A 16,350-nucleotide genomic window follows, 5' to 3' on the forward strand; every position below is an offset into this window, starting at 1 on the left:
GTTTGCACCAGGAAGCGTTATTGCTGAAATCAGGATAGTAATTAATTTCAAAGGGGGAAACTGGGTACCTCTCAACATGGGTCCACTACCCCCAATAGGCCAAGTTCCCCCAGAGTTTCCCAGTGGTATGATCAGTTTCATGAGTGGTCTCCATTATGTCTTTTCATGGTGACCACCCTTAATACTGCCCCCTGAATGTGAGTGACAGAACTCAATTCTGTCCACAGGGAGCGAGCATAGAGGGAGAGGAGCAAGGGCAGGCCAGGGTTCTTCACAGAGGCAGTGCTATGAAAGGTACAATGGCTGGCCCTTGGTCTACAGGGCCAAGGCAGGTAGACCGACTGCAAGTGGAAGTTGGCAGAGGCCTTGTGGCTCAGTGGCAGAAGCTAACCTGGGAGAGTACCAGGAAGCAGTCACTACATGTGAGGTGGGAACCTAGGGGACAGACCTCAGGGATTGACGGGTGCTCTTTCAGTAGCTTTGCTAACTCCCAGGTCTCTGGCTCTTCAGGGTCTCCTAGTGCTGTATATTAGGTGGAGGTAGTTTTAGTGATTTATGTGGAGGTTAAAAAAAAAAAAACAATCGGGGGGTTCGGAATAAAAAAAAAAAAAACCCAAGTCAGTCAAAGTACCTGTGCCATTGGTACCGTCACTCTGTGTCATTGGTACCGTCACCCTACATAATAACAGTAAAATGTCTGTAAAGGAGGGACAAGAGCGACTCCGCACTCACTGCTCTTCCAGAGGCTCCAAGTTCAGTTCCCAGCACCCACATGATGACTCCATTCCGAGGGGGACCCCGTGCCCTCATCTGCCCTCTGGCACTGCCCTCTGGCACAGCCCTCTGGCACTGCCCTCTGGCACTGTGTGCCCACAGTGCAGACATAAGTGCAAATGAACACTCAGGCACATAAAATAAATAAAAGCCAAAGAGTATGTTGAAATCTGTAGACAGGAGCTTCACTGAGCTCACAAGTCTAGGGCCCTTCAAGCTGCTAGGAAGCCCTTGTGGCTTTGGGATTTGTTTCCCACTGGGCAGAGTCCTCCACTACTGACTGGAGGACTCGTGTCTCACACCCCAAGGGTTCAGGACTTTGCTTTGGTGAGGATGTTGTGAGGTCTAGGGAAGATGCCACCCGCCATATGACTCCAGAGTTCACTTGTGAGTCCAGGTCAGCTCTGCCGTCTGTCCTTTTGAAGCAGGAATACCCATGTTTTCCAGCTGAGGGGTGGGAGAGGGTGTTGTATCATCCAAACTGGAGCTAGGATAAGAAGGCTGTTGGCCTCTCTGGCAGGCAGGTACACATTAGGAGACCATCTTCCTTTATCAGAGCAGCCAGGCCCTTTATTTAGACCTTGTCATGTCGATTAGATTCCTACTGCCCTGTTCCAGACGATAGAAAGAAACTGAAACAGGAGCACGGTGAGTCCTGAGGCAGAGTTGAAACAGAGACATGTTCTGGAGATGAGCTGTGGGCAGAAGGACAGGCCTAAGCACAGTGAGTGAAGGCTGGGATGTGAGGGCCCCAGTAGGCTTCTCGCATCCTTCTTCATACTGACCCTTGAAACTCTCACTGTGGCCGCCTTCTAAGTTTTTATCAGAGAGGAGGCTCCTGGGTGTGCACTGTGGGAAAGCAAGTGGCCTGCGATAAGCCAGCCCTGCCAGTCATTTGGTAGCAAACAGACAGAGGGTACAGTATAGGGCCTCAGAGCAGGATGACCCAATAGGAGCCCCACTCGGGCAACAGACAGGACAGGCATCAGCAATGGAAGGTAGGATCCTTCTTCAGGGTAAAGACAGGATCTCCCACCTCTGGCATACAAAGCACACAAAGCCTGCCAAACTGGTCCTCACGCCAACTTGCCTCCTTTCTTTTTTAGGAGCACATCAAAGCCATTAAATAATTTGTAACTGTTCAGGCCTTCTCGGGACTTGAATCTGGGGTAGATTCAGCTGTGGAGCTGCAAACCCGTGACTTTCATCTATGTGTTCCTGTGGTGGGGTGCAGGCCAGTGACCTTGAAGGGTATGGGAGTCCAGGGTTTTCTCTGCAGCCTTGCCTACTTAAGGTGTGGCCATTTAAAAGTATTATGTTTATATTTGGCTCGTGTATTTATTTAGTGTGTTCATGGGTGTGGGTGCATACATGCATGGTCCTGGCACACATGTGGAGGTCAGAGAACAACCCTGAGACTCTTGACTGTGTGGGAGGGACTACATATATATATACTCTTTGTTGCTATAGTGAAGAGTCACCTTTACCACGGAAAAGCATGTAGATTAAATGAAAATGTTCTTGTTCTGTCTGGCTGAGGACATTGAGTGAAGTCTTGGGTTCTGAGACTCTTTTTGGGAGTTGGGGAGGGGTTTTTTGCAAAGATGGACATACGCCCTAGCAGTAAGTCTCGGCACTCTCTGTTGTCTTATTTGTGCGGACAGTGTGGTCACCCCTGAGTGCTTTGTACCACACAGAACTGAGGGTACGAGAGCAAGGTCAGGTGTGGGTCTGGTGCTGGGTCTGGTGCCTTCTTATCTCTCCTCCCTTCCTCACCAGGGCAGCAGAGCTTTGATCTCTTGGTGATCGGTGGGGGATCCGGTGGCCTAGCTTGTGCCAAGGAAGGTATGTAGCTTGTATTTTGTGTCTCTTCTGGTGTGCTGGGACTTCGAAGCCTTGGGGTCTCCTAGGAGAGAATGGGTCATTGTGTCCAGGAGCAGAATGTTCCAGGAACAGGTGTCTCCTCCAATCTGGAATCCACACAGATCCCGAGTGTGCTCTTTCCTGCAGAGCCCCGTCCCTATCTGTTTTTCCTAAATGTATTTTTATTGTTTTGAAATTATGTGTGTCTGTGTCAGTGCTGGAAATGTGATTGTGAGTGCAGGTACTTGCAGACTCTAGAATAGGGCACCAGATCCCCTGGAGCTGGAATTATGCAGTTGTTTAGCCTTCTGACATGAGTGCCGGGAACTGAACTCAGGACCTCTGTAAGAGGAATCTGTTCTCCTAACCACTGAGCCATCTCTCTAGTCCCATATTTTGGTTTTTGTTTCTGAGATTTTTTGTTGTTGTTGTTGTTGTTGTTGTTTTTTACTTGAATGAGCTAGCATTGACAGACACTAAACCAGTACACATTAAAGGGAATAACTTTGAGACTGGGTCTGATCATAAATATCTGTGATACTAGCTATTTAGGAGGCTGAGGCAGGGGAATCATGTGAGTCTAGGAGCTTGAGACCAGCCTGGGTGACATGGTGAGATTCTGTCTCAAAGTAAACAAGCAAAGCAATAAAAATCAAGCGAGTAGTCCGACTGGTGGGTGTATCTGTGAGGATGGAGGCCTGGCGCCTCTCACCAGTCCGCATAGGCTGCATAGCTACAGCCTCAGAGTGACTGAGGTTCTGGTTTTTGTTCTTGGTTTCTTTTGTTTGATTGTTTTTTGTTTGTTTGTTTTGGGGAGGGGTCAAGACCGGGTTTCAAGGTGTAGCCCTACTGCGTTGGAACTCATTTGTAGTCCAGACTGGCCTCAAACTCAAAGATCTGTCTACCTCTGCCTACTGAGTACTGGGGCTAAAGGCACATGCCACTGCCACCTGGCTTTGATTTAGGTCCTGGATGCCGGCAGTCTGACGGTCAAAAAATCAGCAGGTTTGGCTCCTTCTGACTTCTTTCCTTGGCTTTTAGGTGGTGTCTCTCATGTCTTCATGGGGACTTCCCTGAATCCTAATCTCTCCTTACAGCAAGCACACCAGTCAGTTGGCTGACGGACCACCCTGTAACCTCATTCAACTTTATCTCCAAATATAGCTGTGTATTTGTGTCTCTGCGGCTCTGTCTCATACTCTTTGGTACTGAGGGTTATGACTAACATGGATTTTAGCAGGAAGAATACAGTTCGGCCCATCACTCTTCCCAGCTCCCTTTCCCCTTGGTTTGGTTTCTGTGGGACAGATTCTGACGTGGATGACCTAGAACTTGCTCGATAGCCGAGTCTGACCTCGAACTCCTGATCCTTCTGCCTCGCCTTCCCAGGTGCTTACATTACAGATGTGAGCCCCCATGCCCAGCTTTGAATGCGTGCGTGGAATTCTCTAGGGAAACTGGAGCAGCTGGGTATATGGTGTATTTCTTTTGGGGATTTCCTCCCCGTCCATTTTCTCAGCAATATTTTGTAGCTTGTTCTCTCCCCCACCCCCATCTCTTTATTTATTTTTCTTCCCCCTCCCCACTTGCTCCAGGCCCCTCTTGCTCCAGCCCCATTTGCTCTGGCCCATAGTTTTTTTGTTTTTTGTTTTGTTTCTCATTAGGAATGGTTGTGAGCCACCATGTGGTTGCTGGGATTTGAACTCATGACCTCTGGAAGGCCGGTCAGTGCTCTTAACCACTGAAACATCTCACCAGCCTTTTTTTTTTTTTTTTTTTTAAGATTTTTGGTTTGGTTTGGTTTGGTTTGGTTTTGGTTTTTTCGAGACAGGGTTTCTCTGTGTAGCCCTGGCTGTCCTAGAACTCACTCTATAGACCAGGCTGGCCTCGAACTCAGAAATCCTCCTGCCTCTGCCTCCCAAGTGCTGGGATTAAAGGTGCGCACCACCACCACTGCCTGGCTTCATCAGCCTTTTTTCTCTTTATTTATCAAGAATCTTTTTTGAGATGTTGGAAGATGTTGGAAAGCTGGCTCCATGCTGAAAAGCACTGGCTGCTGTTGCAGAGGACCTGGATTTGGTTCCCAGCACCTGTCAGGCAGCTTGCAACTCTCTGTAACTCTAGTCACAAGGGATTCAGTATCCTCTTCTAGCCATGAGGTGCACACACATACACATAGAACAATTATATATATATATATATATTTTTTTTTTTTTTTCTGTCCCCGGATGTGGAGCCTGGTCTACAGAGCAAGTTCCAGGACAGCCAGGTGTAGTAGTGCACACTTTTAATCCCAGCACTCGGGAAGCAGAGGCAGCTATATCTTTGTGAATTAAAGACCAATCTAGCCTACATAGTGAGTTCAGAGGCAACCAGAACTACAAACTACATAATAGAGAGACTGTATTTTTAAAAAAACCCACAAATAAAGATAAAAATAAAATTGTTTTGAGACAGAGTTCAATTATGTAGCTCAGGCTGACCCCAGATTCTCAGTCCTTCCGCCCACACCTCTCAAGTGCTTTGGTTTCAGGCAATCACCTCATTGTTTTGTTTTTTATTCTTCTCTCGTATATTGCATTCTGGCTGCAGTTTCCCCTCCCCTCCCCCAGCATCCCCGACTCCACCCACTTACAGTTTTTAGTGTGTAAATTTCTAGCTTGTTTCCTATTGCCATGCTAAGACATCTAACCAAAAGCCACTTAGCAGGTGGGGGTGGAGAGATGGCTCAGCGGTTAGGAGCACTGACTGGTCCTGAGTTCAAATCCCAGCAACCACATGGTGTCTCACAACCATCTGTAATAAGATCTGATGCCCTCTTCTGGTGTGTCTGAAGACAGCTACAGTGTACTCACATAAAATAGATAATTAATTTAGAAAACAAAACAAAAGCCACTTGGGGCTGGCTTGTGCTTCCTTGTTAACCTTCATCACTGAGGACAGGAGGTCAAGGCAGGAACCTGGAGGCAGGAAGTAGAACAGAGCCGTTGAGGAACATTGCTTACTTGGTGACTCCCCTGGCTTTCTTTTATTTTAAATTTTTATTTATTTATATATTTTTTCGAGACAGGGTTTCTCTGTGTAGCCTTGGCTGTCCTGGAACTCACTCTGTAGACCAGGCTGGCCTCGAACTCAGAAATCCACCTGCCTCTGCCTCCCAAATGCTGGGATTAAAGGCATGCACCACCACGCCCAGCTTTGTTGTTTTTTTTTTTTTTGTTTGGTTGGTTGTTTTCCTGGTTTTTATAAGAAACCATTAGACCTCCTGGCTAGGGATGACACCACCCACAGTGGGCTGGTCCCTTCCATATCAATTACTAATCAATAAAATACCCTCACAGACTTGTGAAAATACCCTACAGGCCAGTCTGATGGAGGCATTTTCTCAATTGAGGTTCCCTCTTCCCAGCTTTTATAAAGTTGACAAAAGCTAACCAGTATAATTGATGCTTTGTCATTCTGATACATGAAGATATCACTATTAAGCCATAAACTTCCCTTCTCTGTTTATCTCCAAGATCACAGGTTAATATCACAAGGTCAAAATCAATACAGAGTTAAAAGCTCCACAGTCTTTAAAAATGCCAATACTTTAAAAGTCCAAGTTCTTTTTAAAAAATCCAATAATTCTTTGAAAGTTCAAAGTCTTTCAACTTTAGGCTCCTGTAAAATGAAAGTTACATACTCATTCCAAGAGGGAGGAACCAGGGCACAGTTACAATTAGATCAAAGCAAAACCGACATCAAGCAGTATAAATTAAATCCTGTAGCTCATTGCCCAAGGTCTGCTCACTCATGATCTTTGGACTCCAAAGGCCTTACACAGCTCCACCTCTCCATCTCTGCCCTCCACAGCACACATAGGCCTTCTCGTAGGCGCTGGCCAGCTCCACATCACAGTTGCGTTGTCCTTGCTGGTCATCCTGTGGTCCTGGCATCTCCAGTATGCTAAGGCATTCACTACAAGTGAGGCTGACCCTCACTAATGGTCTCCTGGTTTCTCTGCAGAGACGCTGACCCTGCCACATGGTGCCAAGGCTCAACTTCTCCCCATGACTCCTTCAGTCCTGCAGCTTACATATCCCCCAAACCAGTACTCTGTGGCCTACTCTTATACATTACCAAGTTTGGCTGCCAGTTTGAGATGTAGCCTTGAACCCTCTGGACTATAGCCTCCTGGAAGAGTTTTGCTGGTTAATGGTTTCTTTTTTTTGTTTTGTTTTGTTTTGGTTTTTTGTTGTTTTGGTTTTTCGAGACAGGGTTTCTCTGTATAGCCCTGGCTGTCCTGGAACTCACTCTGTAGACCAGGCTGGCTTCGAACTCAGAAATCTGCCTGCCTCTGCCTCCCGAGTGCTGGGATTAAAGGCGTGCGCCACCACGCCCCGCTTTTTTTTTTGTTTTGTTTTTGTTTTTGTTTTTGTTTTTTCGAGACAGGGATTCTCTGTGTAGCCCTGGCTGTCCTGGAACTCACTCTGTAGACCATGGTGTAGGTTTCTTAATTGACGCTAATTTCTCAGCTTCAGCTGACCAGTGTCCCAAAGGTTTCACTTCAGCAGGGCTAGTCTCTCTCTTTTTTTTTTTTAATTTATTTATTATATGTTAAGTACACTGCAGCTGTCTTCAGACACTTTTTTTTTCCTTCTCACTCTGGCCCCATTGCCTTGCTGTAGCTGTCTTCAGACACCCCAGAAGAGGGTATCAGATCTCATAACAGATGGTTGTGAGCCATCATGTGGTTGCTGGGATTCGAACTCATGACCTTCGGAAGAGCAATCGGGGCTCTTAACTGCTGAGCCATCTCTCCAGTCCCCAGGGCTAGTGTCTTAGTCAAAGCTGATGCTTCATCTCCAGCTGACCAGAAACCATAGTCTTAATTCAAATATACCACAAGAATAACCCCACTAGTTGTCCTTCTGAAACGTCACAGACCAGGCCTCCATCATCTGCATTTCTCTCCATGTTCTCCTTCCAAGCCTCCACAGAACAGCCATGTAAGCTCTGAGCACTCAATGGCTTTTCTAGCCTAAAGCTTCAAACGCTGCCACAGTCCTCCCAAAACAACGTGGTTAGGCCCTCACAGCAACACCTCATAGCCCTCATGTTGACCTCTGTCTCCAGTTTGCTTTCTGTTGCTGTAAAACGTTCTGATCAAAAGGAACTTGGGAAGAGAAGGCTTTATTTGACTCACACTTCCAAGCCGCTGTCCATCATTAAGGAAGTCAGGGCAGGAGCTCAAGGCAGGAACCTGGAGGCAGGAACTGAAGCAGAGGCTGCTGAAGTGCTGCTTCCTGGAGCGCTTCCCTGGGCCGGCTCACTTTGCTTTTTTATTTTTTTCCACTTAAAGATTTATTTATTTTATATGAGTATACCGTAGCTGTATTTAGACTCACCAGAAGAGGGCATCACATCCCATTACAGATGGTTGTGAGCTTCCATATGGTTGCTGGGAATTGAACTCAAGACCTCTGGAAGAGCAGTCAGATCTCCTAACCAGAGAGCCATCTCTCCAGCCCTCACGTTACTTCTGTATACACTCCAGGACCACTCAGTTATGGGTGGCTCAACTCACAGCGGGTTGGATCTTCCCACAGCAATCATTAATCAAGAAGACATCCCACAGACTGGCTGTCTTAATTAGGGTTTTGTTGCAATGAAGAGACACCATGACTAAGGGAACTCTTATAAAAAACATTTCATTAGGGCTGGCTTGCAGGTTCAGAGGTTCAGTCCATTATCATCATGGCAGGAAGCATGGCAGCGCCCAGATAGGCATGTTGTTGGAGAAGGAGCAGAGAGCTCTACATCTTGATCGACAGGCAGCAAGGAGGAGACTGTGTGCCACTGGGCACAGCTTGAGCGTAGGAGACCTCAAGGCCTGCCACACAGTGACACACTTCGTCCAACAAGGCCACACCTCCTAATAGTGCATAACCACCATCATTTAGAACATTTTCATCTCCACCTGGGCACCCTCATTATTATTACTATTGCTGTTGTTATTATTATTACTCATTAGTAATCATCCTCCCATTTTGTCATCCCGTCTCTTCCCTGGCCCTTGTACCCACTACTCTCTGTCTTAGTGGTTTTGCTTCTTCTCAGCACTTCATGTCAATGGGATCCTGTGATCTCTGTCATTTCTTTAACTTGTTGGGATGTCATCCATGCTCATTGATGACACAGTTTGTCTCAAGACAGCCCTCCTTTTTACGCTGAGTAACATCATACATTCCCTCCAGCACCAGGTCCCCACCTCACTTCTGCCCGACAGGTGTTCCTTGTGTGCCACAGCCACTCTATCGGTGGCTGGGGAGGCTGACATTGTGTGCTGTCAGTCTACACTTGGCTCACCCTGAACTTGGCTCACCCTGATGGGAGCAGGAACTCTGGGAGCGGGGCATCCTAGCACTTCCTCAATGTCGGGTGTGAACATTGGAGTCTTCAAAGAGGCTGAGGGCCTCCTGCCTGCAGGCAGCAAGGTGGGTGGGTCCCGGGCAGGGCTGGTGCAAAGCTGGCGGGCAGCTGCATGGGCAGGGGAAAGGAACCAGGACACCCACCTGGCCTCTGTGCTCAGCTGTTGGCCTGAACCCCTGCCTCCTTCTGGGCCTCATGGGCTCCTGGGCAGCTCCATGCTATGCTCACCTGCAGATGTCCTTATCATTTCAGCTGCTCAGCTGGGAAAGAAGGTGGCTGTGGCTGACTATGTGGAACCTTCTCCCCGAGGTAGGCAATCCAGACAGAAGCCATGACTCCTAGACGAAGGTAGGGGACTAGGGACATGGGACACAACTCAGATTCAGGCTACACTGAAGTCATATGCCCATAGTCCCACAGCATCTTGTTCAGCATACAAACATTTCTACAACATTGTTATTTTAAAATGACTGATGGGGTGCTGATGGAGCTATGGCTCAGTGGTCAAGAGCACTGGCTGCTCTTCCAGAGGGCTGAGATTTGATTCTCACCTGTTGGCTCATAACTAGCTATAACTCCAGTCCCAGGGGATCTGACATGGTCTTCTGGCCTCTGTGGGCACTGCACACATGTGGTTTACACACATACATGTACACAAAACACCCATATACACAAAAATAATAAAATGTTCAAAATTTTTTAATTAAAAATGTATTTTATGTACATTGGTGTTTTGCCTGCATGTGTGAGGGGGTCAGGTTCCTGGGGACAGGAGTTACAGACAGTTGTCAGCTGCCATGTGGGTGCTGGGAATTGAACCTGAGGCCTCTGGAAGAGCAGTTAGTGCTCTTAACCACTGAGCCATCTCTCTAGCATCTCAATTTTTTTTAATGACTCTGAGTATAGACATAGGGAGCAAATCCGTATGGGAAGGCTCAGTTGGGCCAAGTTCAAGTCACAGAATAGAAGGTCCTAAAGGCATTCTGAGCCTGAAGAATAAAGCCTACATGGGAAATCAAATCTATTCCTACCAGTGCCTGAGTGACTTGGTGACAGAATACTTCCCTGGCATGTGCAAAGTCTTGGGTTCTGACCCCTGCAGCATACATACAAATACATATACACACATACATGTACACACATACACACACATATTACCATACACATACATACATGCTTTTCTGATATTCTAGGCACCAAGTGGGGCCTTGGTGGCACCTGTGTCAACGTGGGTTGCATACCCAAGAAGCTGATGCATCAGGCTGCACTGCTGGGGGGCATGATCAGAGATGCTCACCACTATGGCTGGGAGGTGGCCCAGCCTGTCCAACACAACTGGTGAGAGAGAAGCCCTTGCCCTCTGCAGGTCCCATTGAAAGGAGAGGTTTGCTCTCTGCCACTCATCTGTAACCGTGAGCTTTTCCACCCGGCCTCCTCTTTGATCCCAGAATAATGACTCTGAGACTTCTTATGTATGAATAAATGCCTGGGCCAAAAACCTTAACTTGCTCCCTGACTGTCTCTTAATTTCAATACTTTATTCTATTCCAAGTCCCACCACTTAGCTAGTTACTTCTCTTCAGCTTTATGTGATCGTCTCCTCCCATCTCATCCAGAATTCGGGTAAATCTCCCTCTCCCCACCTGCTAGAAGTCCCACCTCCTATTTCCTGCCTCAGTTCATTGGCCATAGGCTTTTTTATTGACAGGTGATGCTTTTGTACAGTTCACAAGAGGTTTTCTTTACTCTCAGCCTTTTAAACATATCTGCAAGATGGATATGGTGGGGCACACCTGTGGCCCAGATTCAGAAGGCTGAGGCAGGGGGATCTTAAGCTTGAGGCCAGCCTGGGCTACTTAGAAAAACCCTGCCCCCCTCCAAAAAATAAAGTTACCATACCTCTATTTCCCAATATTCCTGGGATACGTGGTCTTCTCTTACTGCCTGAATGAATGCTGAAGCCAACTCTGCTGCTGTGGGTTTCATGGTTTTTTGTGTGTGTGTCAACAGGAAGACAATGGCAGAAGCCGTGCAAAACCATGTGAAATCCTTGAACTGGGGTCATCGCGTCCAACTGCAGGACAGGTATTGAAACTCTCAGGACCCAGTGGCCATGTGATGTGGCCCAGGCACCACCTTCCTGGCCTTCTTGTGGTCATTTTGTACCCCTGAAAGCATTCACTGCAGCACAACCCCTGTAGTAATAATATGAGAGTTACTAACATGAGAGTTCTCGTGGCGGATGCCCCAGGGCCCTGGAACTGAGGAAACGGACAGTAAAGGAAGGGTGTGCTAGCTGAATGGCTGGAGCTGGTGAGAGAGTGACAGGCAGGAGAGGCCTCAGGCCTGAGCCTGTGAATGGGACTGGGTGGACTGATGAGCAATGACAGGTTGGTCACCCAGGGGGTTGACAGGAGGGCCACTGTGTCCCTCCACAGTTTAGAGCATGGAGCCTCGGTCAGGCAGCAGAGGGTATGAGGGACAGCTCTTTCCACTCATGTGCTCCTGCATATATGTCTGTGTACCACCTGTGTGCTTGTTGCCTACAAAGGTCAGAAGAGGATGTTGGTCCCAGGAACTGTTATGACAGGTGATTGTGAGCCACCTTATGGGTGCTAGGACTCAAACTCAGTCCTCTGGAAGAACAGCCAGTGCTTTTAACCACTGGAGAGGCCCAGTGTGGAATGCTTACTATGTGTCTGTTACTTTATTTATTTATTTATTTATTTATTTATTTATTTATTTAAAAAAATGGATTCTTTTTTTTTAAAGATTTATTTATTGATTATATGTAAGTACACTGTAGCTGTCTTCAGACACTCCAGAAGAGGGAGTCAGATCTCGTTAGGGATGGTTGTGAGCCACCATGTGGTTGCTGGGATTTGAACTCTGGACCTTTAGAAGAGCAGTCGGGTGCTCTTACCCACTGAGCCATCTCACCAGCCCTGTTACTTTTTTTAAAGATTTATTTATTTTATGTATATGAGTACACTGTTGCTGTCTTCATACATACCAGAAGAGGGCCCCATTACAGATGGTTGTGAGCCACCATGTGATTGCAGTTGCTGGGAACTGAACTCAGGACCCCTGGAAGAACAGTCAGTGCTCATAACCACTGAGCCATCTCTCCAGCCCATGTCTGTGTTATTAAGGCTCTTTCTTGATTGCCAAGATAAGAGAAAGCTGGACCAGAGAGGAAGGGAGAGGGACACTGATTAGTACTGCTACCGTGTGGCTTTGAAATGGGAGGATGGGTCGCTGCTTACCACAGCCCTGTTCATACAACCTCACCGCACCTGCTCTCCTGGCCTCCTCAGTTCTTACGTTTATATGGTAGGCACAGTACCCATGAGATTTCCCTCCCTCTGCCAGTCCCAGTTTGGGGCTCTCGGGATGCACCAAGCATGGCTCTGTCCCTGTTTTGACAGACCACAGTGTGCTTTCCCCCAGGCGGCTGCCCCCCGGCTGGAGCTGGGTTTCTTCTTTCTCGTTCATTAAAAAATCTGTACATGCGTTTATTTATTTGCGTGTGTGTGTGTGTGTGTGTGTGTGTGTGTGTGTGTGTGTGTGTCTGCTTCCTAGCAGCTGGCATGGCCCTACTTGTCTAACCAGCTCTGGAGGCTGAGTCTGCAGAGGAAGTGTTTGAAAAACCTTAATTTTCGAGACAGGTGTGGTGGTGGTGCACACCTGTAATCCTGGTTTGCAGCTTCCGTGGAGGTGGGGGCAGAAAGATCAGGGGTTCAGAGTCATCCTCGGCCACATAGTGACTATGCTGGCTAGGTTTGTGCCAACTGGACACAAGCTAGAGTCCTTTGAGAGGAGGGAACATCAACTGACGAATGCCTCCATAAGACTGGCAGTAGGCGGGCTGGAGAGATGGCTGAGCGGTTAAGAGCACTGACTGCTCTTCAAAAGGCCCTGAGTTCAAATCCCAGCAACCACATGGTGGCTCACAACCATCCATAATGAGATCTGACATCCTCTTCTTGTGTGTCTGAAGACAGCTACAGTATTCTTAGATATATAATAAATAAATATTTAGACTGAAGCGAGCGGGGCCGACCTGAGCAAGCAAGCAGAAGTCCTGAATTCAAATTCTCAGCAACCACATGATCGCTCACAACCATCAGTACAGCTACAGTGTACTGATGGTTTTGAGTGATCATGTGGTTGCTGAGAATTTGAATTCAGGACTTCTGCTTCATATATATATATATAGAGAGAGAGTGTGTAATCTGAGCGAGCCAGCACTCCGCACCTGCCCAGTGCAGCAGCTCCTGCCTACAGGTTCCCGTCCTGACTTTCTTCAGTGATGCGAAAGTGGAAGGAAAATACATCCTTTCCTCCCCAAGCTGTTTTTGGTTATGTTGTTTCTTCAGCAATAGAAACCCTAACTTAGAGGGTTTGAGGCCTAGACTAGAAAACCTGCGACCCTGTTTCAAAAAATAAAATAAAGAAAAGGCAATCTTATCTTTATGTTGCAGGAAAGTCAAGTACTTTAACATCAAAGCCAGCTTTGTGGATGAGCACACAGTTCGCGGTGTGGACAAAGGCGGGAAGGCGGTAAGTGTCACCGGCCTGTGGCCTGTCTCGGTGGCTCCTCTCGCACCCGATTCCAGTTCTGTTTGGCCTGGGTGTTGATCTGGTGTTAACAGCTGCCTTTGAAGTCACACTTCTTCAGAGTGATTCAACAGCTGGGTGCAGTGGCCAAGCCCGAGATCCCAGCACTAGGGAGGCAGAAATGGGAGCTTGAGTCCTAGACCAGCCCTGGGCTATATAGTGGGACCATGTGTCCCCAACAGAGACACATGTAGACATATGGAGAGAAACAGATACATACACACAAGGCATATGCACACAGACACATGCACACATAGACACATGCATGTACACACACATACATACACATGCATGCACACACAGACACATGCTCACAGAGATGCTAACACACAAAGGCTTGTGCACACACAGATATGTGCACAGACACGTGCTGACATGCACACACACATACATGTAGAGACACAGATTGAACAGAGAGGTAGGGGTGTAGTTCAGAGGCAGAAGGCTTGCCTAACCTGAGCTAGATCAGTCCTTAGCTACACACACCCCTTGTTAAGCAGTTCAAATGCCACAGCTAGCTTTCCTGCAGTTTGGGGTGAGTCACTCCCTTTCTGTAGTGTTTGTGGGGCTCTGAAGAGGCAGGGTTTGCAAAGGCCTTGTACACTGTGAAGTTTGTGGAGCTGGCCTCACTCCCTCTTTTGCCTGGCCCTCCTGTTGAGTGGACAATGTGAGACCCCTGCTCTGTGACTTAGACATAAGGGTAAAGCATCCCACTACAGCAGGGGTCACAGGAACGGCTGCCTCAGCCACCGCAGGCATTTGAGCGCTCTGGCAGCCGACGGTTCACTGATTGACATATGGTTCTCTGTTTATCCTCAGACTCTGCTTTCAGCTGAGCACATTGTCATTGCTACAGGAGGACGGCCAAGGTACCCCACACAAGTGAGTGGCTTGCTGTGTCCCTCATTCCTCTTGCTTCTCCAGGCCTCCCTGAATCTACACCACATGGCAGTGGCTCAGGGCCACTCCACACCGCAGGCTCCTGAGGCCTGTGTCCTCTCTCCTTCTTCCTCAGTGTTTAGTTCTGTGTTGTCCGGGCTGCTTCCGATCACCTGGGATTCATGTCTGTCCACTTCAGCCTCCAGAGTTAGCTTTGACTGAAATGTGTGGCGGGCATCACACCTGGCCTCTGTTCCTTCCACCAAGCCTCCATTGCCACGGCCTTTTCTAACTTCAGAACTCCAGGGCCTCCATCCAGGACTTCAGTCTTGCTCTTCATCCACCCTGGCCACCCAGCTCCTTAAAAGTTTGAATGAAATTCACTTAGCAGAAATTCCCTTTAGGAGGGAGGCACAGTGGTTTAATACATTCAGTGCGTCTTCCACTTCCCTCCATCTCTAGGTCCTTTGCAGAATTCCAGGCTGATTCTTTACGACAGCTCCCCTGGTTTCTGATTCTAGGTGCCTCATACCAATGCATATGACATATGTGCTTTGTGTTGGTTAATCTCACCAGCAGAATGTGCTCCCTATACCTGCATGTATCAGATTCTTCTTTTAAAAGACTGAGTAATATTCCATTTTATGCGTTAGTGCCTTTTGTTAATCCGCCTGCCCCTCGGTGAATGCCTTTGTTGCTTCCTCTTTGTGGCTCTCATGAATCACGATGTGCTGTGAGCACCCGTGTTTTTCTGGAGTTCGTTTTAACTTCTTCTGGGTATTTATGAAGAATGGAACTAGGTCACTAGTTCACTTGGCTTAACCTTTGAGAGACACTAGTTTGTTTTCCAAAGAGGCTACACCATATTTACTCCCTGTAGCTGAAGCTGGAGTCACTTTCTGATTTCTTCACATACCTCAGGTTTTTTGGTAAAAGCAGAATATTTCAAGTAACTCATGTTGGTGACTCCCCACTGGGATCTTCTCATTGCTATGGTGACTTCTCTGAGCTGGTTTTATGAGGCATTTCTTTTTTGTTATGTATGGTCACTTATTGTCGGCTAAGGTCTGCAGAGGTTTCCTTTGAAAACCAGGAACCATGAAATCTCTGCATGCCTGTGGGAGCCTTCCCTCCATACTGTATGCTGCATGACTGTCTTGGAGGATGAGGCTGCCACTCCTGCTTTCCCAGGAAGGGGTGCATGCTTGGGAAAGAGCCCAGGGCATAATGTGCACCTCCCATCCCCAAAGAGACACAACCTGAAGATATCCAACCATGAAACTTCCCCTCATGGATTGAGAGAACCCCAGAACCTGCAGAATGGGGTTGCTTTTTCAGAAACCCCAGGGGCATGCCAATGGTGATCTTATCACATGAGTCTTCTCTTCCTCCATAGGTCAAAGGAGCCCTGGAATATGGAATCACAAGTGACGACATCTTCTGGCTGAAGGAGTCCCCTGGGAAAACGTAAGGCCTGGGGTATGTTGTGCTGGTGGATATGCTTTCTTCTCCTACTGGAGCCAAAAGGTCGTTCTCTTAAAGAAGGAAAAACCTTTGTACCCCCATGTCCCATGACTATCTCGAAGGTGATAACATGAGTGTTACAGATAGAGTCAGCTGTTCATGATACAGGGCAGTGGCTGTCAGCAGTATCCCCTGTACCCTGGTATAGAAGATCATCTCCTCTCCTCTCTGCTTTTTGCATCGAGCATGCCCCAAGTTACGGCCAGGTGTGGCGGTGAGAACACATGTGCTAAATGTGCCGGCCTGCCCAGAGCTCCATCTATTCTTGGATACTGG

At 47.7% G+C, this 16,350-nt stretch overlaps 1 protein-coding gene across 2 annotated transcripts in view; it reads left to right on the plus strand.

The window, feature by feature from the left end:
- The window catches only part of Txnrd2 (thioredoxin reductase 2), a 52,657-nt gene that overhangs the window by 841 nt on the left and 35,466 nt on the right, over positions 1-16,350 (plus strand). For both annotated transcript variants that reach the window (NM_013711.3, NM_001353143.1), the window contains exons 2-8: positions 2,554-2,619; positions 9,304-9,360; positions 10,245-10,389; positions 11,062-11,136; positions 13,536-13,614; positions 14,491-14,553; positions 15,947-16,017. In NM_013711.3, coding sequence (NP_038739.2) covers positions 2,554-2,619; positions 9,304-9,360; positions 10,245-10,389; positions 11,062-11,136; positions 13,536-13,614; positions 14,491-14,553; positions 15,947-16,017 — 556 coding nt within the window. The remainder of the gene's footprint in view (positions 1-2,553; positions 2,620-9,303; positions 9,361-10,244; positions 10,390-11,061; positions 11,137-13,535; positions 13,615-14,490; positions 14,554-15,946; positions 16,018-16,350) is intronic.

The sequence above is a fragment of the Mus musculus genome, chromosome 16 (assembly GCF_000001635.26).
Source record: "Mus musculus strain C57BL/6J chromosome 16, GRCm38.p6 C57BL/6J".
Taxonomy (NCBI): Eukaryota; Metazoa; Chordata; class Mammalia; order Rodentia; family Muridae; genus Mus; species Mus musculus.